The following is a 22,497-nucleotide window of genomic DNA, read 5'->3' as shown; positions in this document are numbered from 1 at the left end:
CGATACCCTTCCCTGCTGCCGACTGTGATCGTATACGTTGTCCGGCTGCTGGATCCCATGTGAACAAGACAAGGTGCAAGGCACAAACGATTGAAAACAGTATATAGTTGCCTGTCTCATGTGAAACGACAGCGCACACAGTTTCTTATTCTGGTACAAGCAAATCTCTACCTGGGCCGTCGCACACAGCATTCATAGCTGTCGCTGCCAAACCTATTGCGATAAGCATCTTTACCTATTTGTTTTACAGTGCATGGTGGGTAGTGCCATTGGTAGCGCATTGCATGATTTTAGTAGGCGGCGTTACCGTATTTACTCGCATAATGATCGCACTTTTTTGTAAAAAAAAAAAAATTTGACGCTAATTCAGGGTGCGATCATTGCGCGGGTTAAATTTGCTGCAAAAAAATATATATATATACTGTAAGGAAGACGACGAACGTGCGCACAGAGTCAGCAGCATCGGCAGCATCAAGCGCACAGCAGAGGCTCGAGCTCGGGAACTGCTCGGTGCATCCCAGGACCGGCGGTCGCTATGAACCCCAATAAATCTCCTTTATAAGTGGTGGAGCCGTTCCCATTCTACCATCCTGGAACTCCGTTCTCGGATGCTACCCTCCGCCATGCCGGACGCTGACCAGCAGACTCTTCCATCGCCACCCGCCCCTTGCGCTGGCACCGTTCGCCAGCGGGAGCCTCCTACCTTCAGCGGAACCGACGACAACGACGTTGAAGAGTGGCTGTCGTCCTACGAACGGGTGAGCGTTCATAACAAATGGAATGACTCGGACAAACTGGCTTACGTATCATTCTACCTCGCGGGCGTGGCCAGTCTCTGGTTCAGAAATCATGAGAAGGATATCCGAACGTGGTCGGCGTTCAAGACGTCGATTACGGAAGTATTTGACCGACCCGCCGTCAGGAAACTACGAGCCGAGCAGCATTTGCGTACACGCGCACAGGACATGGGTGATACATTCACCAGCTATTTTTTTTATTTTGCGTTTGTTGCGGGACGACAACAGGTCAACAAATAGGCGGCTGCCGCTGTATGTAGTGCGGGACACAAAGAAAAAAAAAATAAAAATAAGCCGGCCGGCGGAGCAAGCCGAACGCGCCGAACGTGATTTTTTCTTCTCGTGAGTACATGCGTGCATTGAAACAGCTTCTTCCGTATCTGTAATGAATAATATCGTTAATATCAGCAAGTCTGCGGCAATAACGTAGCCATGTCCACTCTGAGGGGACAGAAACAGATGGGAGAGCTTAGCTGCCAGTGACATAGAAACACATGGCGGGCATGCTGCGGAAACTGTGGAATTTGTCTTCACTACTATCCTAATGCGGCACGTTTCCGCTAAGGGTGGGCTAATATCTTAGCTGTGTTACAAGCGTCGGCGTATGAATAGGGTACACTTCTAACGTATCAGTGTAAACGTGGCTGCTATCGTTGCCGCTCGCGGTTTGTTGCGTGCCCACGAGTGTAGACGAGACGAATCGAAAGGCGCCTTTTTTGTTGTTGTTGACCACAACCATTATAAAGCCTGCACATAATAAAGGCAAGTGTGGTGGTAGTCTTTTTTTGTCATGGAAGTGCGGAAAGTGATGAAAGGAATGAAATAGGGCATCTGCTTAAGAATGTTCGGTGCGTGCAGACCGCTTGGTTTGTCTTGAAGAGTCGTTCGTGTAGCATTCGACAGATGGTAAGCGCGATCATTATTAGCTAGACTTGACACACGACATATCTCTGCGACAAGTTCGGGGTGCGATCATTACACTGGAAATTTTTAAAAATCTAATTTTGATGACAAAATTCAGGGGTGCGTTCATTACGCGAGTGCAATCATTATGCGAGTAAATACGGTAATCTAAGCGCACCGCCGTTCCCTGCTGCAGGCGGCGCCATGTAGCTATCCCATTTCTCTTCGGCGGACACCAGCGTTGCCAGCCAGCTCAATATAGTTTTGGTTTCCCGTCGCCCTCTTAGAACACACCGCAACAAGAAAACAACAAAACGCATATCAGGCTGCCGGAGCACCACCAGCTTCTTTTAATACATCAGATCGTATGTTTTCCCAGTTAGTACGTTTTCTTCTAGTGGTTTTTTTCCAAAACGTATGAGTAAGGTTTTACTGTGTTTGGCATCACCAAGCGATTTGCCAGAAGACTGGCGTATTCTCGATAGAGAGTTCGTGTGACTTGGCACTGAACATGTAGGCGTTGCAAGGGGTGACAGTTTTCCACGTACATGGGCAGCAGCACTCCTTGTGCCAAAACAGCGTGCTTAGCACTGCAGGAACACTGTTGCTCGTAGACGCCTACACATTCAGTGCCAAGTCTCGTGGAAGTGCTCGAGAATACTGTTCCATGCCAGTGACGTCATCGCTGACCAGCGCATGGGGTGCACTTCGTGCTGTCGACAATGCTCTTTTGGATAGCCTTGAGCAAGGCTCTCTAAAGTAGGCTAACGAAACTTTTACAGTAAACTTTCATTTTTCAGTGCATTACCTGTCTGTGCCGTCTCATTTTGCAACAATGAAATGCTCAGGGAAAGAAATTTGTTCACTTTCACTGCTGATTTTGTTACTGCAGGGTTCAACTGTACATGCATCATGCAGAAAAAATCACCCACTGTACCTGATAATTCATTATAACCGAGACCGTTAAAAGCAGAGTTTTTTGCTGGATTGATATGGGCATACTAAAGTAAGTGACAAGAATGGTCTGTTATATCTCAAAGAATGTTGTATGTGAAGCAGTTGCAACGGGTGTGGAGTGTATTATTCAGTGACCTGTGAAAGTTATACAGATGTGCGAACAGTGATTTTTGAGACCGAATCAAATCAAATATTGAATACATTTAGAATAGTTTTTGAATAATGAATACCCATTACAACAATTATTATAAAACCATGTTCACATTCCAGTATCCTTAAAGTTAGCACGTTTCTGTCACCACCTACCGTATTTACACGATTGTAAGTCGACCCCTTTTTTAAAATTTGAAAGTCTGAAGTTGGGGGGTCGACTTACAATCGAAACCAAAACATGGCCCCGCCAAAAAAAAGCCATACCAACGAGAGCTACAACGTAGTTACAATTTTATGTTTGCTCTATGGCCCTACCCGTACCTTTTCGCTATCCCGCGTGTTTGTTCGCTTTTCGGAAGGGTTTTTCAACATTTTTGAGAGTCTTACAGTGCATGCAACACTCATGGGGGGGTGTCGATAGTTGATAAAAGCGCCGCTGTTCCCATTTGCGGCGGCACCCTCAGATGGGTGGCGCTTGCGGGGAGTATCGGCAGTTCACGGAAGAGCAGACACCGCTCGCGGGTTTCTCTTTCTCTGTTTAAAGGCATTGGTATTGGTTTGACAAACTTCTTGACGCGCTCCACTTCGGCTACGTGCTACTTCTACGCTTCCCCAGTCGTCATGAGTGCTGCAGGCCCATTAATCTTTCGGCACTCGTTCACAGCAGCGTTCAAGAGGGCTGCCATCCTTTACGCCGAAGAAACAAATCACTGCGCAGCGGGCCGCAATTTCAATATTTCTAAACGGGTGGTGCGAGAGTGGCGACTGCAGTGAAGCAAAATTTTCACCTGTGTGACGGCAAGTGAGAAATTTCTCACGTGCCGAAGTATGGACGCTTTCCGGAGCTGTAGGCTAAGCTTGCGGCGTACGTCGCTGAAATGCATGATCGGTCCCTGCCAGTGAAGTGCGACGCGGTCATGAAATAAGCCCGGACCTCCGCCTTAATTTTAAGGTTCTGCTCCGCCGTGAGTACAACGAGTGGCTGGCGGCAGAAGACTGCGAAATTACGCCAACCGGACCTGTCAAAAGAGCCTCCCTGACGGCTGCGTGTGGTTGGGTGCATTTGGCGTGGGCTGCTGTTCTGCAAGATGTCCTGGTGCGGTCATTTGCCAAATTTGAAATTTCGCTGGATCACGACGCGCTGTGGAACCGCAGCAACGATGACGATGGCAGCACTAGTGAAGACGAGTAGTCCAATGACCATGTCAGCTACTAATAAATTTTCGTTATCGAATGCGCCCTCGGGTTTTTTTTTTTTTTCCGGTCAAGCGATATGGGGGGGTCGACTTACATTCGAGTCGACTTACAATCGTGTAAATACGGTAGTACATTATGAAGCGCTGTTTATAAAAACACAAATGAAGCACTAGAAGCAAACAAAACAAGCAGTTTTTTCGCATGCACAGAGCGTTTCAAAGAGCACGAATGATAGCTGTATAGCTCATAAAATATGGCTACCTAGGCAATGTAGCCTGCTCCACTATGCAAGTTCTCATGTTTATACAGTAAAATCTCATTAATTCAGATTTCACGGGACCGAAAAAAGGTCTCCAAATTACCAGAATGTCGAATTATCACGCCGTATCAAGAAAACAATAAACAATTGCTTACTATGTCATTATGTTCTTATTTACTGAATAGATCAGCAAGTACTGATTATATTTTGCACAAAAGCAGTGCGGAAGCTGGAATTCTCGTCATCTCGAGACTGATTAGCACTCACAGCAGCAAACACCTCGCAATTTCCTTCACAGCATGGCTGCGGCACGCATTTTCATCTGAGATGCACTTTTCACTACCGCACGCACACGCAGATTATTTTTTTCGCCAGTGTTGCCAGGTCGCCGCCCATCGCGATGTAGACGGTGCTATTTATACTGGACAGCTTTGCAGTGAGTAAAAACGGAACTACTGTTTGCCGCAACCGCTACGGGTGAAACCACGGCCGCTGTTGACGTGATCATGGACAGTGACCTTGCAGTTCTGAAGGCGCGTGGCCAACGAGCGTACCGAGCAAAAACGAAACTACCATACTGTTTGCTGCAACTGCTGCGGACAAAGCCACGGCTGCAATCGACACGATCATGGATGGCAACTACGCAGTCATAAAGGCATGCCGCCAACGCAGTGCTATGCGCAGCGGTGAATGCAAGAATGAAGGCTGTAAAGGCACAAACAGGCACAAGGCGTTCTGGCATTGCTGCCATTAACATACAATTTCCACTGATGACTATGGCGATGTGAACTCTGCTGCTTCATGTTGGTGGATGCTAATGCCATTCTTGCTCTTGTGCGTCGCACAGTTGTGTGGTGCCGAGCTCCAAGGGTTGTTCTAATTAATTGATGTGTGGCCAAATACATCCGAACTAACAAGAGTTTCACTGCATTAAATAATACATTCACCTGCTGGGACCAAAGGACGAGTCTGAATCATCTGATTTTCCTAATTAACGAGGGTCAAATTAACGAGGATTTACTGTACTATGCCCGTGGGCTTGAAAATTTACTGTACTTTTGCTCCACTTTTATCTGAGTGCAGCTGGCATTTTGAAACACAGTGACTGCAAAATGGATGCACTTTTTTTCCCAATATACCAAAGCAAAGTTGGGGGCTGCGTTGATTATGCGGGGTAAATTTCATGGAGACATTTTCGAAATAGCAAAAATTGAAAAGTAAGACAGTAATGATTTCGAACATGCATAAGATAATGTATCTTTGCAGTAAAAATACATGTATACTATTTGAAAACCGTAACTTCACTCTGCATCGGAACCACCAGACCTGCCATTCAGGTCGTTGGCCGCTTCATCATAGTGGTTCCATCACAGAATAAAGAACCAACGCGTCAGCTGTGTGAAGTCGGTGTGGGCTAGGCCAATCGCCTGTGGCAAAACTGAACACGCACTCCGAACAGCGATCTCTGATTGCACCCCAGCTCTTCCCTCGCAGCCACTTCCGACCGTCTGCCGTTACTGCAAACGTCATGTTGAAGTGCGCAACTGTTTTGACAAGCACGCAGTGTACGTCTCTTTCCTCGACCATCCTGCTCATCGGCGTGTTAAAGTTTATCGGTGTCAGATCAGCGTTCCTGTTTTGTGAGCACATAAACTCAATGCCCTGCAGCAGGCATAAGACAGTTTTAGTATAGCGTACGCTATTCCATTGCGTACGCTAAAAAATAGCGGGTCGTCACTGCGCATGCGCTGAACGCTAAACGAAATAGCGGGTATAGCGGGCGTACGCAACGCAAACGAGTTAGCGTTAGCGTTTTTGCGGGGTTTGCGGAGCTTGCGGGAAACATGGCGGCGGTCCCGGCTGCCCACTTCGAATTGAATTTGGCGTTGCTTTTGTAAAATGCACTTCGTTCGTAGCAAATGACTGTGTAAATGCCTTTCGCTTAGTCTCAGGCCGCTTCGACGACAGAGTATTATGGATAACCTCGCGGTGTTTTCGAGATCGCTTCTCGTTTCGAACGAGTCGAAGCCTAACGAAAGAAGCGTTCGAGATGTCAGCGCCACCTGTCGCTAAAGGCGCGAAATAGCCGCAACGACGGCATATGGCCTCTGAGATCCGAAGATATCGCCGGCCAACTAAAATTGTAGAAAACGTGCGTTGCTTAGCGTACGCTATATTATAGCGTATAGCGTACGCTGTAGTTGCGGACGCTAAACTAAAACTGTCTATATAAATCGACTTAGGCCCATCACACACATCGAAACCCAAGGCAGGCAGAAAAGCAAGCCACAGACACGACTATGACCACAATGCCAATTAGTGCCTTCTTCACTTTGATTCTCCCGCCTGAAAAGTTTTGTATCCGCATAAACTGTACCAGCTTATTGCGTACGCATTGGTCAACACGTAGTGTTTTCACTTTTCATTGCACAAACGTGGTGTGTGGTCTCCATGTGTGTGGGCAGCCTGGCAGAACAACAAGCCCCAGAGATCAGAACAACGGCCTCCAAGCGCCCTGTGCGTTTACGCGTGAAGCCACATCAACATCATTTCGGCGCCGTGCCAGAGAGTGTTGTGGGGTTGTGACGTCGTGCAAGTAAGGGCTCGCATCATGTCGTAGCTCGAATAAAAAAAGACGCTGGGTGCTCAGCATGGAAGAAAAATTAGACATCGTTCGTGCTATCAATCGTGACATAAAGTCAGCGCTGGCACGCTACAGGGATCTACAGTTGACTACAGTGTGTGGCATCGGGAATGCGAAGTTGCTCAGCAGCGCTGCTGTGACCGCGAAGAGATGTCGGCTACAAGGTTCGACTTTTCGCCATCGTTGCCTCTGCTGTTGCCAAAGAGTCGACTACTGACAGTGATGAGGACGACACGGAAAGCAACAGCACGGGCGACTCAGGCCCGATAGTAGCAGAAGCTGCGCGATACTTCAGCCTCATGAATGCAATCGTCACGACGAGAACAGCATCTTGCAATGTAGAAGGCGCCACAGGAATTCTGCAGCGCTACCACCCGCGTGCATGGAGAATATTCAATGCCAACGAGGAATCTGCCATGCGAGTGTTTGCTGAGAAGAGGGGGCTGGCTGAAAAGCTGGCTCACAGCTTCAGTAAGTTTGAGGCCGCTGTCGTCGCTGCTAGGCCGCTGCAGCGTCAAACAAAAATAACACTTTTGTCACACGTAGTGAATAAATACAGCATGTTTTTTCCCCTTACATTGCATTCTCTCTGAGTTCTGTTTTTGACAGGTAAGTGATGCTATTTCGATTAAGCAGTACTATCGTTAAGTACATACTTTCTCCGAGCTCTGGCCAACTACGGTTTATCGAGGTTTCACTGTACATCGCTTTCTGCGGGGTTCGGTACTTGTTCGCTGTAGCAGTTCAAAACTGCCTTCCTGCGCTGAATATGTTGTAGAGCAACACTGGTGTTTTTCCCCGCCACACATAGATGTGCAATAGTGCACAAATGGCAACTTACTATTGCACTTCTCCACTGACCTCTCATTCTTGCATGTGCCTGGCTGTGCGAGCCGTGCCATGCTGTGCAGCTACACACAGCGGCGCGAAAGATTAGTGCGTTCACTTCTGTGCGCCACACAGGCAGGGGCAGCTGGGCGTGGACACCCGTGATCTCTCCGGCACAATCTTGGAGGTCAAGCGCAGTGGTACAAAAGATTAATGCATTCAGTTTTCTCTTTCTCTATGGCGTTTCATACAGGCTGCCGCATCTGGGCCTGGTCTCAGAGATATCCCCGGCAAAATCTCGGGGGTCACGCCTAGGCCGTGCATTCCCTACGCCCTCTCCCTGCAGCCCGCCACGCAGGCTGGCAGTTGGGTGTGGCCTCCGAGATTGCATTGCCACCGGTGCAATCTCGGAGGCCACGAGCCGGCTGAGCCAAGGCAGTGTGGCGAAGTTTTCTTGCCTCCTCGATCACACGGTGGAGCACAGTGTTGTGTGCCATGTGCAGTTCAATCGCAATGTGCCAAGCGGAAAGCGAACATGAAAGACCATCACAATGGAGAAGGAGGCAGCTATTAAAGGCTGTCACGTCAGCTGTTAATCTGTGTGCTGCACTTGCCGAAGATTTTTTTGTTGTTTTATTCAAATTTCATTGCATGCCTGGCCATGTAGCAGTTCCAGTAGTTGTGCACCCAATTGGACATATATTGCAGTAAATGCCAATAATGAATATAATGAAGTAATGGACATATCTAAGTAATTTTAGCTTCCCCATCAACTTCGTTATAACGAGGTTAGAGTGTATAATTGTGCTACACAGCAACAACAACAAGGTGATGACTACGGGGTAAAAAAGTTCCACTGAACCAAAACTGGTAGCCAAGGCCATGACTGAGGGCCGTCCTTCAACTTAACATACCTGTGTCTGTTCACTGAGTTCTTTCTTGAGCTCATCAAAATGGGTCTTTTCATCTTCATGGTCATATTCACTGTCAAAAGCTTCTTTCAGTTTTCGCTTGCGTTCCTGCCGCTTGGCCTCTAAATGTGCATCCCGCTCTTCCCGGCTGAGCTTCTTACTTCTGCCGCTAGACTCCTTTCCTGCACAGTACATAATGAAAAAAAAATATATATATAATAGAGATAACAATTTGATTTCATTGTCCACTCTGCTGCAGGTCGAGGCATCTCTCCTTTATGCCTTTCTCACTTTCTGTCCACTCTGCTATACAAAGTGTAAAGAGTTAAAACAACATTAGCACTGTAGCTTAGTTAAATTTATTACATGTGTACCAATAAAGAGAAAATCAGACATCCACCCAATCGTAGCAATTGCTACAAAGGAAACCCATACGGGTTCCTCGAAAGAAAGGCCTCAAGTTGAAGAAAAATTCGTCCTGGTCCGGGACTCGAACCCGGGACCACCGCCTTTCCGGGGCAGCCGCTCTGCCATCTGAGCTAACCAGGCGGCTAGCAGATGGCAGGGCGAAGTCGAATTTGTCGACAACACGAAGCACAGTCAAGAGTTTGACGTAGTAGTTCTGCAGAAACCCGCAAGGTGGAGAGAAGTAACGAATAAAGGGAAAATCAGACATCCACCCGTTCGTAGCAATTGCTACAAAGGAAACCCATACGGGTTCCTCGAAAGAAAGGCCTCATAGTTGAAGAAAAATTCGTCCTGGTCCGGGACTCGAACCCGGGACCACCGCCTTTCCGGGGCAGCCGCTCTGCCATCTGATTTTCCCTTTATTCGTTACTTCTCTCCACCTTGCGGGTTTCCGCAGAACTACTACGTCAAACATGTGTACCACATTCCATAGTAAATGAAAGATTATGATGCCACTTTTACTGCCCAATATCTCACGCATCTTTCTTTCTAAGAAGCTGCAACAGCCTCAAAGAAGTGCAACTTTCTCACAAAAGCAGCACATAATCTTCTAGCCGTTTGTTTGCCAGCACTTTTTTTTATATGTTAGTAAAACATGGAAAAACTTTTCATTATTGGTCACAGGTGGCTAAACAGTTCACCACTACATTTACTGAAGTGATACTTGTTGACAGTTCTGAATAGGCTAAACAAAGGAACACCGAAATTAAATTGCAAGTAGAGTGCACTAGAAAATGGTCGAGTGGACCAAACAGTGCTCTCCCGCTGAGGCGCTGCGTGTGGAAAAATTGTGCGAGGGCATTGTGAGCGAAATGGATTGGGGTGGAGACGCGCTTCGCAGCAGATTCAACGTAATTTTGCAGTGAGTGGTGAGACTGATTGCGCACTTACTCTCTAATAATGGTGCATTATTTCAACTGGAAATTTATACTCACGCCTTTTTGCCACGTACACATATTTGAGGCATGGTTTATACAACACGGCACCTTCAATTTTGCTGTTGTCAAGTGCGTCGCCTGCTAGCACGCGCATGTTCGTTGCGCGGACGCCGACGGACAGCCAGTTTTTCTCACAGAAAGTCTGTACAGTAAAATTTTTTATGGTTTTACTTGCTTTGGTACGCCCACTGCCCTTGCTGGCTGGTACCAAATGTAGTTTTAAACATGTGAACTGCTGTTTTTAACATTGTTTTCTAAAAGTAACACAATTTTTGCTACGGAAACCACTTATCTGCAACATGCAGCTACGTAACAAAATTTTATTGATATTGTGTCATTCTAAGCACACTTCTTGCTGGTAGAATATTGATCAGGAACAATGATCAAAGAAAACAATATTGTAGTGAAATCAACCAGGTTTACTAACTGTGTGGCGCAAAGAGATGCAGATGACCAATGCACTAGTTTTTTGGTAAATTTAATGGCACATAGGCATATATATATCCACGACATATATGTAAAAGAAGAATGATCAAATATTCTAAATGCACAGATTGAAACAGTGAAAACTCGTGACCGGAATAAGCATGTTTTGGAAATCACACCCATCTTTTAAGAGCAGCACCAGCCCCAGGTGAAGCAGTCGACTTTCGGAGAAAAGGAACCAAGACAATTATTGGACATTAATATGAGCAACAGCATTAGGGAAAAGATATTGCCTATGTCCTTAGAATTGGGGAGACCGGGAAGTCTTTACCAGTGTAATCTCCGTGGCTTGTCTGGCAATCTCCTTCAACTTGCCAGCAGGCAAAATGAAGCAGAAATACATAGTCTAATCGAATGGTATTTGCTATTCAGATCGTATTTGACTTAAGAATTCACTATTAAAAATTATCGAATAGCCCTCTCCGTGTGAATGTAACGCATAACAGCACTTTTGAAGTCTTAAAGGTGAGGGGCTGATGCAAGTGATTCCGAATTATTGTGCTACTGGAGAGGTGCACCGATTCCGGAGAGAATTAATGCAGTGGTGCTAATCGGTTCTACTTAACAAGCTCCTAGCTCTCATTCAATATAAACGCCCCGTTTTTTGGCAGCCTGTAAATCTGCTAACTCAATTCAGACAAGGAAAACATTTTTTTTTTACAGCCTTACCATGTCTGCAATTAATTAAAATTGGGTGCCCAATGTAGTACCATACTTATCTTCTTCAATGAACACAGCAGATCTACAAACATCTCTATATGTATGTGAGGCATGCCATTCCCTTAATCGCTTCATTATTGTCCTTATGATGGTGTACCGGGTAACTAAAAGAAGTCGTTTATAATACAGAAGCTGCTTAGTTGAGCGGACATAAAGCTGGAAATGGCACTACATTTAGTTATGAAATATAAGATAAGCGTAACATGTTTTTCTCGGAAATCAGACGAGAATAATTTAGCTTGTTTACACCCCTAGAAAATGCTGAAGGAAGCAGCTGCCTTTTTTTTAATTAAACAAATTCTGGCGTTCTACGTCTGGCGATATGATTAAGAGGCAACCTGTTCAGTCCTCACCACCTGGGATTCCTTAACGTGCACCTAAACAGAAGTACACGAGTGTTTTTTCATTTCATTCCCATCGACTTCCGTGACCTGGTTTGAACCCGCGAGCTCAAGTTTAGCAGCGCAACGCCATATCCACTATGTAGCCACTAATCAGGCACTAATTGGACTGGGCAAAAAATTTAATATGGCATACGGGCCAAACATTAGCATATGTAATGGCTACCTAAAACTGTTTTTCGTGCCCAAGGTCCAACTGCAATAAAAGAACGCGTACCAATTACTCCGTATTCTGCGATGTGAGGAAGACGGAAACATGAATGGAATGTTGCGCTGCAGTTTTTTTTTCTTTGCTATAAGTATACTTCACAAAAATCTGAGTGCAGAGCGCCGGATGGGGCATATATGTTTCACTTGTTTGAAGTGGCAAGCAGGAAGGTTACATATGTTTGGGCGTCTGCGTTTCGCAAGACCTACTGATGGAAAATTATGAGCAAAAATACACACAAGAGATACATGCTGCTTGAGGAACAAGAAAAATATTTGTTCTACAAAGAGAACCGTACAATAACGTACAAAGCAGAATGAAAGCAGACACTACAGCTGCAATGCAGACACAATGACCGAATGGAATTAAAAAAATAAAATGAAATAAAGAGAAAAAAAAAGAATCTATTCCTATGGCATAAATACATGCCACATCCAATTATAAACATGTTTGAGCAGCCTGAACGCATGTACCAACACGCGAAGTAGTACGAATGACCTTTCTGGAAAGTATCACCAGCAGTTTCGAACGCTGCAACCTCGATGCAGCCCAAACCAATTCGATTCCAGCACCACCAAAGTATTTTTTGCCATCATATGCCTCAATGCAATGCATGTGCCGTCCCTGCCGCTCGTCCCACTCAACCGGATTCTAGAACACTCTAACTGCAGGTAAATCCCCACAACAATTCAGCAAAATTAATGAAAAATATTTTAAAAATTCAGAATGGAAGTGTTCCCTGCAATGAGCAAAAGCAGTGATGTACTAATTATTTTAGGAAGAAATTACATGGTTCGTTTACCAAAAAGAAAAAAAAAAAGATCTTAAAGGTGCACAAACTCTGTATGCACAAGAAGAATGTGCAAGCAACTGCCAGGTTGCTGCTTGTGTATCCTGTATGTGCAACAAACACCCACTGATGACAATATTAGCCCCATTCTATAGAAAACTGCTGTATTATCAGTGTACAAGATGGACCAAAGAAAATCAGTTCATTATAGCACTGTAAAGGTACAAAAAACAAGATGAGCAAACTTTAAGCCAAAGCATGTGTATATCTAAAGCTCACCACTCTGCTCCACGCCTGCAGCCTTATCATCTTGTTCTTGGCCTTCTTTTTCCTTTGTTTCAAGATCTTCAAAATCACCATAAAGTTCCTCTGCAGAAGTAAAAGCCATAAATAACTTTTCAATGACACATCAATACAGAGTATTCCCAAGTCCAGGTGACCAAAATTAACCTAAATGACAAATACTGTCTAATAATATGAGAACAATAATGAATGTTGAGTAGTAAATTAATTGGGTTTAATGTACTGAAAGAACTCGAAGGCTGTGTTAGAGACCATAGTGGGAGGGCTCTACATTATTTTTGACAAACATGGAAGCATTGGTTAATTGGGTATTCATTTTCAGGCAGAAACAGCTTCAATTTGCCCTTGCCCTTTACGCTATTCCCACCTGAAAATAATTTTGACCACTTACACTAAAGACTAACACTAAATTAGTTTATGCATGTAAAGTATTGTTTCAAAACACGATTTCTCTCATTTGATGGAAAACTGTTAATTAGTACTTGAGAAAACAAAGACCAAACTTGCTTTCCTTGAAGAAAAGCATTTTCTTCTAATGGGGCTGTTCTGGCCCAGAAAAAAAAATTCAGAACTCGTTGAGTACGGTTCTTTCAGAATCCAGAGTAGTCTTTTACAAACAGGCAATTAACTAGACTGATAATTGATGTATGGCGCTTAATGGTGCAAGGGCCAGCTATGGCCAAAGAGTACTTTGACACGTGGTAATGAATTATGTAAGTACGTAATACAGTCAAGCCCACTTATAACAATATTCAAGTGCCACGAAAATTCCATTGTTATAACTGATAATTCTTATAACAGGGTTGCACGAAAACATCAAAATAAAGGGATGGCAGAGGTGGTGACAGAACTATAATGGTGGGGAGGCCAGTGTCCGTCCCCACCACCTTTCTCCACCCGCCTACTGATTGTGTTCACTCGTTTAACGACTTTCTGAGCACTTCGATCATGTGTAACAAGCCACGGCTGTCGGTGTTAAAGAATGGCACTGCTATAACAACTTTAACGAGGGGTTAGGGTGGCAAGCGATATGCGAGCACCGCTGAGGCATCACTTTGGTGTCCCCAAAAGGGGCCTTTTAAAGGGACACTAAAGGTTACCAGAAACTCAAGTTAAAGTGGTAGAGCAATGTTCTAGAACGTCTAAGGCGTCAATATAATCGCGAACAGAGCTTTAGTAACCGAGAAATTGAGGTAAATGCATGACACGATTTGAGACCCCCCAGCGACATTCCGGTACTAGCCCGATGACGAAAGGACTCCTCATAATTTGTGTTACTAATACTCAACTACTCGTATTAAAAATATCATTTCATTCGATTATAAGACGGAAAAAAATGCTACTTGTCTACGTCTATTCGTTTCTAAGAAAAAATAACATTTTGACGTTACCCTTCAGTAATATGGGTGTTCGAAAGGTTTCGTTTTCGCTCGACTCTGCGCGCTCGACTCTGCGCCGCGCACGCTTTGGAGTTTCAGTAGTTTCGTTATCGCGTCGTGCTGTGAGGGTTCTGCTGGCTCGCGAAACTTTCATTTGGAACAAGCAGCGAGAATGCCACGTCCATGTGATGTCGTGGGAAGCCCTCGTTGCTTTCCCGCTCCGGAGAGCCGGTGTCGAGGCCGCCGTCGTAGTACGCAACGACGCCGGCAGTGCGAGCCCTCAGCAGCAGGTCGCGCTCATCGGTGCTCAAATCGCTGAAGTTGAGCCCACCATCGCGAGCCAATCTGTCGGTGTCAGGGTCCATTGCGACGAGCGTCGAAGTTAGCGTCATAGAATGAAGTACCAGCTTATGGGCGTCTTGCGCTGGAGTTTGAGGTATAGTAGCGGCGCCTGGTGGCGGTGCGGGAAACGACATCTGGGTCGTGCCAGCTTGGGTCGTATTGAGCCCTGGCTGTGGCGAAGCACGTTTCTAGGCCGAGTTTTGCGTCGATTCGCACATTTTTATGCCCTGTTGCGAGTGCGAAAAGGCTCGTCGCTTCTCATAGACCACACAGACCACGCTGCGAGCTCGCCGCAGCCTATAGTTTAACGAAAACGGACTCTCCGTGTGCCGTGGGACGTAATGTGGGACGTAATTCGTTTCTCCTTCCGCTAGCCACCATACTCCCGCTTTCGCTCTGCTGTCGGCTCTGTCTTGGCTCTGTTTCTGGCCGCGCGTTCGCGTTTTGCGCAGAAAAGCCGTAGCGCCGTCTGCGGACGCCGTTCTACTCACCGATGGCGCAACGTCACTATGAGACCATGATGTCAGTACTCCTCGATCGGAGGGCGGGCGATTTGAACTGCGCTAGAGGTACGCGGACGCTTCAGAACGCATTTTCTCTTAAAATAAGTCTCTCCTTGGCACGAAACAAGCGTTTCGAGGTTTCTGTGATGGTATTTCAACAGTCCACGTTGACTTAATAGTAACCTTTAGTGCCCCTTTAAAAAATGTGAAAAGGTTGGCGCAGCAGCTTGTCAGCTTGAGAAATCCAGAAGAAATGCTGAGAAGAGATCGCCACAAGCATCTTGCCACATACTTATCAGTGGCTTGCACAAGAAAACCCTATGTCCGTCAGCCTTACGTGCTTTACACGAAGCTTGCCGATATCCTTCTCCAAGGCACCCAGGTGCTCCGTGTAGTGCAGCGTAAGGTTCCTCGCAAAAACGAAGCCCCGGAGGAACTAAATCATCTGCCGGGCCTCTTGTGAGGACAACGTTGAGGCAGCCTGACCTACCACGTCATCACTGCCATTGTCGCCGTCACTATCCGACGCGAGCATGTTTGCAACGATCGCCTCACTGGTTAGAAGCACTTAGTTTCCAAATCTATAGCCGTGTGCTTTCTTTTCACCGGCAACGTTGTGCATTGCTGTTGATCAGTGGGCGGATCAGTCATCTTTTGTTTCGGTGGCAAGTCAAATGAGCCTGAGAAACCACATGGCCAGGAACGATTTTGATGCACCCAACAAAGATGAATGCAGGCGATTAAGCTGTTTGCAAAACTGTGCTGAATGAGGAGCCAGCGAGCAACATGCCAGCAATCTGGGAAAATCGCAGTTCGTGCGGTCCATTCGTCTTTCGGAGGGTAGCATGGTGTAGAGCTATGGGTGCAGCCCATTCGTGTTCGGAGGGGTGGAAGGGCACGGGAGAGAGGCGCGCTGAGAAGGTTGCAAAATGAGCTCGTGGTGGCTTTTGGAACAGCGAGCCATCGTGCAGCAGCTCGAATTTCTCATTTTCTTTTTTTCTTTTCAAGGATTTTGAATTTCACTACCTTTCGGCTCGGACACCCAGCAGCCAGACTTCATTGTTATAACTGATAGTGCGGCATCAGGGCATTGTAGTAAGCGGGTTATTTCACCATGGAAAACATACAAAAGTTGACAGTGCAGCAGCTTCTCACCGTTATAACTTGTTAAAACCAGTATCGTTGTAAGTGGGTTCGACTGCATATATAAAATGATCAACTTGAGTTGCAAATTTATGTGTGATGTGGCTGTAAGGAGGCCTAAAAACAGGTCGCTGAAAACTATGTAAAATATATAAGCATAAAAATAATGACAATGACTCATGATAAAGAAAGGCATAAAAGTTTTGGTATGAAGAAGTGGTATAAAAGGATGCACACAAGCACCACTGCCTCTGCAGGACTCTTGAAGTAAAGAAATAGCTGAGAGGCACATGCTGTAGAAACTTATGTCAGTACAGCTACAGCCTCAAAGGTGAGGCTGTGCTACACACAAGACAGCCATATCATTTCTAAGATATTAACTTAAAAATATTTAACATATTTAAAAGGCTAAAACCTGTTTCCATATTAAAAAGCAGTTCATTACTAAGAAAAGAATGCTGGATGAAATGGTATACACTGATGATACACAGAATGAAAGTACTTTTTACGCTCAGTTTCTATTTCCCTGCACTGGACGAGGACATGGAAAACTGTAAGGCTGCAGCCACACCTTCGACATGAGGCAGGATCATTTCCAGTCAGTAGCTAAGAGTGGGTGCCAAAGGTATGACCTATTCTCAATCGATAAAGGAGCACTTCCTTCTATCGTGTTGTTTTCTACGATATCCAGTGCCCTAATTTGGGTTTGATCAAGTGCGGTTTATTGGACACCTGGGAGTGCCACTGTTTCTGCTAGTGCTTCTTCAGTTTGTCATGTAAGTATGGTTTAAGGTGCATGGCTGGAATGGGCATATTTCTGTGGGTGTCACTAAAAGCTATTGAGCATATCATAAGAAGCCAACAAACACTGACAGCAAGGACAACATAGGGGAAATTACTTGTGCTTAATAAATGAAATAAAGAAACGATAAACTACTGGAAATTAAAGTGGATGAAAAAACAACTTGCCGCAGGTGGGAACCGAACCCACAACCTTCGCATTTCGCGTGCGATGCTCTACCAATTGAGCTACCGCGGTGTCGTTTTCCCATCCACTTTCTTGGGTATTTATGTGTCCTAGTAGAACCCTGGGAGTGTTAGCCAGCAACACCACTCACAGACCTTGGTGGCGGACGTGGAACGTCTTTCTTGCCGCAGGCGTCACGAGAACGTGATCTTTTAGGGTGAAGGCAATTGGTCAATAAACCCACATATGCTACCTGAAGGCATCAATGTTGCCGGATTCGAGACCCTCGTTATGTCGTTATGTAACCGAACCCACAACCTTCGCATTTCGCGTTGTGGGTTTCGCGTTGTGGGTTCGGTTCCCACCTGCGGCAAGTTGTTTTTTCATCCACTTTAATTTCCAGTACTTTATCGTTTCTTTATTTCATTTATTAAGCACAAGTAATTTCCCCTATGTTGTCCTTGGTGTCAGTGTTTGTTGGCTTCTTATGATATGACTAATAAAAATCGGGCCCCTCGGTTAACCCCCTTTCTTCTCGTTCATTACATAACGAGGGTCTCGAATCCGGCAACATTGATGCCTTCAGGTAGCATATGTGGGTTTATTGACCAGTTGCCTTCACCCTAAAAGATCACGTTCTCGTGACGCCTGCGGCAAGAAAGACGTTCCACGTCCGCCGCCAAGGTCTGTGAGTGGTGGCGCTGGCTAACACTCCCAGGGTTCTACTAGGACACATAAATACCCAAGAAAGTGGATGGGAAAACGACGCCGCAGTAGCTCAATTGGTAGAGCATCGCACGCGAAATGCGAAGGTTGTGGGTTCGGTTCCCACCTGCGGCAAGTTGTTTTTTCATCCACTTTAATTTCCAGTACTTTATCATTTCTTTATTTAATTTATTAAGCACAAGTAATTTCCCCTATTTGTCCTTGGTGTCAGTGTTTGTTGGCTTCTTATGATATGACTAATAAAAATCGGGCCCCTCGGTTAACCCCCTTTCTTCTCGTTCATTAAAAGCTATTGAGGTAACATTCTCGTCAGCAGCTTCATTGCATTTTATGCCAATGTGACCAGACACCCAGCAAAGGATGATGACTTGTTTATCCATATAAGCAGAGCATAGCAATGCATATACAGTAGCCGATTGATTTTCCGGACTTTGAAAATTCGGACATGCTCGATTATTTGGTCTGCTTCGCGGTACTGCCATTCTCCCCACAGACCATAATGTATAACAACTGCTGAAAGTTCGGACACCTTGCAACCTCTCATCTGATTTTTCGGACACTCCTTGAGCCAACTCGATCGAGAGCACCATGCACCGACTCTGACCGGTGCATGGTTCGACTTGCTGAACGCCATTCTTGTTTTGAACGGAGCCTCTGCTGCCCCACGAAGTGGCACTACTGCAAATCCCCGCTCATCATCATCGTTTCTGCCTGGTTCAATAGAGTGGTTCTACAGCAGTTCCGGTTTCAGCTTAGTAAGCCATGTCAAGACAATACAGCAGCTGATTTGTTTCTTCGGGTACGACGCTGAGAGTAGGACACGTTTTTCGTTTGTGCAACTGGTGTCGGCATGGTGGTGTTTGCTTTAAGTGCTGTGTCGAGGTTCCGATGATCCAACACTGCATACGGAAACATCGTGTCAAGTGTCTAATGGCGCCGACAGTGCCCGCGCAGACTGCGCTGGGGAATGCCGGCAAGCGGGTGCCGGGAGGCCTAAGATTTGTCGCCTTTCGATGTGCTCCCTACCGATGCAGAAAATGTTCTGCCGAGACTTGCGCAGTGGTTGCATTGCGATTCCGGATACCGTCTCATTTGACAGTTTCACAGGTGCTGACACTGCTGTACTGACATGCGCAGAACTCAACGACGACGAGATCATTCGTCAGGTTTCTGTTGCACCACCGGACGATGACCGAGTCGAAAGATGACGCACCATGTGCTACGCTGCCGTCGCACGCGGAGCATGTACAAGCAGTGACTGTGCTTTCAGTCGCCTATACAGTAAAACCTCGTCAAACCGTACCCGCTTAAACAGTAGTTTCGTTTTAAAAGTAGTAAAGTCAAATCCCCGACTCAGCGGCCATTGAACATAATGTGTTTCGTATTCGCTGCGTACGCATCGGTTAAAACGTAGCGTTTGAACTTTTCGTCGCGCAAAGACGGCGCTGCGCCGTCTCCATCGGGCGGCCCGGCAGCACAACACGCCTCAGAGATCGGAACAACGGCCTCCAAGCGCCCTGTGCGTTTGCGCGTGAAGCCACATCAACATCAACATCATTTCGACACGGTGCCAGAGAGCGTTATGGCGTCGTGCAAGCGAAGACTCGAGTCGTTCTGAAGCTTGGATAAAAAAGACGCCAGGTGCTCAGCATAGAAGAAAAATTAGACATCGTCCGTGCTATCGAACGTGACACGAAGAAGTCGGCGCTGACACGCAACAGGGATCTGCTGTTGCCTACGGTGTGTGGCATTTGGAATGCGAAGAAGTTGCTCGGCAGCGCTGCTGTGACCGCGAAGATATGTCGGCTACGAGGTTCGACTTTTCGCCATCGTTGCCTCTGTTGTTGCCGAAGTGTCGACTAGCGACAGTGACGAGGACGACACGGAAAGCGATAGCACGGGCGATTCAGGCCCGACAGTGGCATAAGCTGCGCTTTGCGTCAGCCTCATGAATGCAATCGTCGCGACGACAATAGGGGCGCGATAACGTAACTATATTCCAAATGATATTCCAAACTCCGACACCCGTAATGAAAAAGGCGCCCTCGGGACTTCTGCAGCACTACTGCGCACGTGCACGGTGAATACGTAACGCCAACGAGGAATCTGCCATGCGATTGTTTGCCGAGAAGAGGGGGCTCGCACGCAGCTTCAGTAAGTGAAGCCGGTGTCGTCGGCCTGCTAGGCCACCGTGGCATCAAACGAACATAACGCTTTTGTCGCGCGAAGTGAATAAATACTGCATGTTCTTTCCCCTTTCATCGCACTCTCACTGAGTTCCGTTTTCGACAGGTAAGTGGGCGATCTCATGCTATTCGGTTAAACAGTACTACCGTTTAGTACGTACCCTTCCCGAGCTCCGGCCAACTACGGTTTAACGAGGTTTCACTGTAGTGACCGTACGGCCCTCACCGAGATTCAGGCTTATCTGAATGCGCGTGAACGGAACAGCGTGCAACGGTGCATTCACGATTTATTCAAGCCTACTGCCGAGCGCGAATAAGTGCGTGGAAATAAAGGATTTCATTTTTTTCTCCTTAATCTGCTTTTTCGGACACCTATTTATTCGGACATTTTTGCAGTCCTCATGAGGTCCGAATAAACGGTCAGCGACTGTAGTTAAAAACATCATTCTCACGTTTTCGTAAACTCATTAGGGCTTGGCCTACACCCAATGAGTCCGTAAACACAACAGCCCTAGTGAGATTTGTTTGTTTAATGTTTAACTGCAGAGAGGATCGCATATGCTTCTGCCATAAAAATACTCGTATATGGGTTCAGTGTACGAGATATTAAAGGGACAAGGCAAATATTACGTCTACGCGGACTGTTTAAATACCATTGCAGAAACCTCACAATGCTTGTTTCATGCCAAGAAAAGACTTAGTTTACGTAGTAAAACCGCGTTAAACCGTACCCGCTTAAACAGTAGTTTCGTTTTAAAAGCAGTAAAGGCAAATACCCGACTCAACGGCCATTGAACATAATGTGTTTTGTATCCGCAAAAACCGTACCAGCTTACTGCGTACGTATCGGTAAACATGTAGTATTTCCACTTTCGTCACGTAAACACGGCGGTGCGTCGTCTCCATCGGGCCCGGAAAACAACAAGCCTCACAGATCGGAACAACGGCCTCCAAGCGCCCTGTGCGTTCGCGCATGAAGCCACAAAAACATAAACATCATTTCGGTGGCGTGCCAGAGAGCGTTGTGGCGTTGCGCAAGTCAGGACTTGCGGCATGCTGAAGCTCGGATAAAAAAGACGCCGGGTGATCAGCATAGAATAAAAATTAGACATCCTTCGTGCTATCGAACGTGACACGAAGAAGTCGGAGCTGGCACGCGACAGGGATCTGCTGTTGACTACAGTGTGCGACATTTGGAATGCGAAGAAGTTGCTCGGCAGCGCTGCTGCGACCGCGAAGAGATGTCGGCTACGAGGTTTGACTTTTCGCCATCGTTGCCTCTGTTGTTGCCGAAGTGGCGGCTGGCAATAGTGATGAGGACGACACGAAAAGCGACAGAACGGGCGATTCAGGCCCGACAGTAACAGAAGCTACGCGTTACGTCAGCCTCATGAATGCAATCGTCGCGACGAGAACAGCACCCCGCAATGAAAAAGGTGTCCCGCAACTTTTGCAGCACTACCGCACGCGTGCACTGAGAATACGTAAAGCTAACGAGGAATATGCCATGCGAGTGTTTCTCGAGAAGAAGGGGGCTGGCTGAAAAGCTGCCTTGCAGCTTCAGTAATTTTGAGGCGCCTGTCGTCGCTGGTAGGCCGCTGCAGTGTCAAATGAAAATGACACTCTTGCCGAGCAAAGTGAATAAAGACTGCCATGTTTTCCCCCCTTTCATCGCACTCTCTCTGAGTTCTGTTTTTGACAGATAAGTGGTCGATCTCATGCTATTTCAGTTAAACAGTACTACCGTTTAGTACGTACTTTTTTTTGAGCTATGGCCAACTACGGTTTAACAAGGTTTCACTGTACTACACTGGACTGTAATAATGTGCCACTTAATTTTTTTTATTTTTTTATAACCATGACTAGGAGTTGTGTGGAAGACCCTGCATTAAGCCTCTGCAGTGCTTAGCAGAAAGAATTCAGCAGAAAATAAAAATAAAAATAAAAAACTTACCATCCTTTTCCAACAATGCCTCGGCATCTTCTTCGTCGCCCCATTTTCCAGTCACAAAACAATCCTTGATCAGGTCCAAAATCTAGCATGAAATGCACAGAAGTAAACACATTCAGTATCAGTACTTGTGATTGTTTTAAAGGAATTTATTTCAAGGCACACAAACAAAAGAATGCCTAAAGGAACAGAAAAACCTCTTTGCAGTAAACCACTAGGACCGCTGACAAATGGGCACTCCAATGGCCTTCGAACTACCAGAAAGGCGTTCACACGGGGTGAAGTGTGACATAGGATTATTTTCTTTTTTGTAGGGATTTCTTGTGGAAGAGAAGAT

General features: G+C 46.1%; 1 protein-coding gene across 2 annotated transcripts in view; it reads right to left on the bottom strand.

The window, feature by feature from the left end:
- Positions 1–22,497, bottom strand: part of LOC142578861 (ribosome biogenesis protein BMS1 homolog) — a 195,465-nt gene that overhangs the window by 90,055 nt on the left and 82,913 nt on the right. For both annotated transcript variants that reach the window (XM_075688505.1, XM_075688515.1), the window contains 3 exons: positions 22,164–22,245; positions 12,940–13,029; positions 8,653–8,831 (listed from right to left, as the gene is read on the bottom strand). In XM_075688505.1, the coding sequence (XP_075544620.1) occupies positions 8,653–8,831; positions 12,940–13,029; positions 22,164–22,245 (351 nt within the window). The remainder of the gene's footprint in view (positions 1–8,652; positions 8,832–12,939; positions 13,030–22,163; positions 22,246–22,497) is intronic.

Source organism: Dermacentor variabilis, chromosome 1 (genome assembly GCF_050947875.1).
Source record: "Dermacentor variabilis isolate Ectoservices chromosome 1, ASM5094787v1, whole genome shotgun sequence".
NCBI lineage: Eukaryota > Metazoa > Arthropoda > Arachnida > Ixodida > Ixodidae > Dermacentor > Dermacentor variabilis.
The sequence above is the reverse complement of the archived record's forward strand: the minus strand, read 5'-3'. Positions and strand labels throughout refer to the sequence as shown.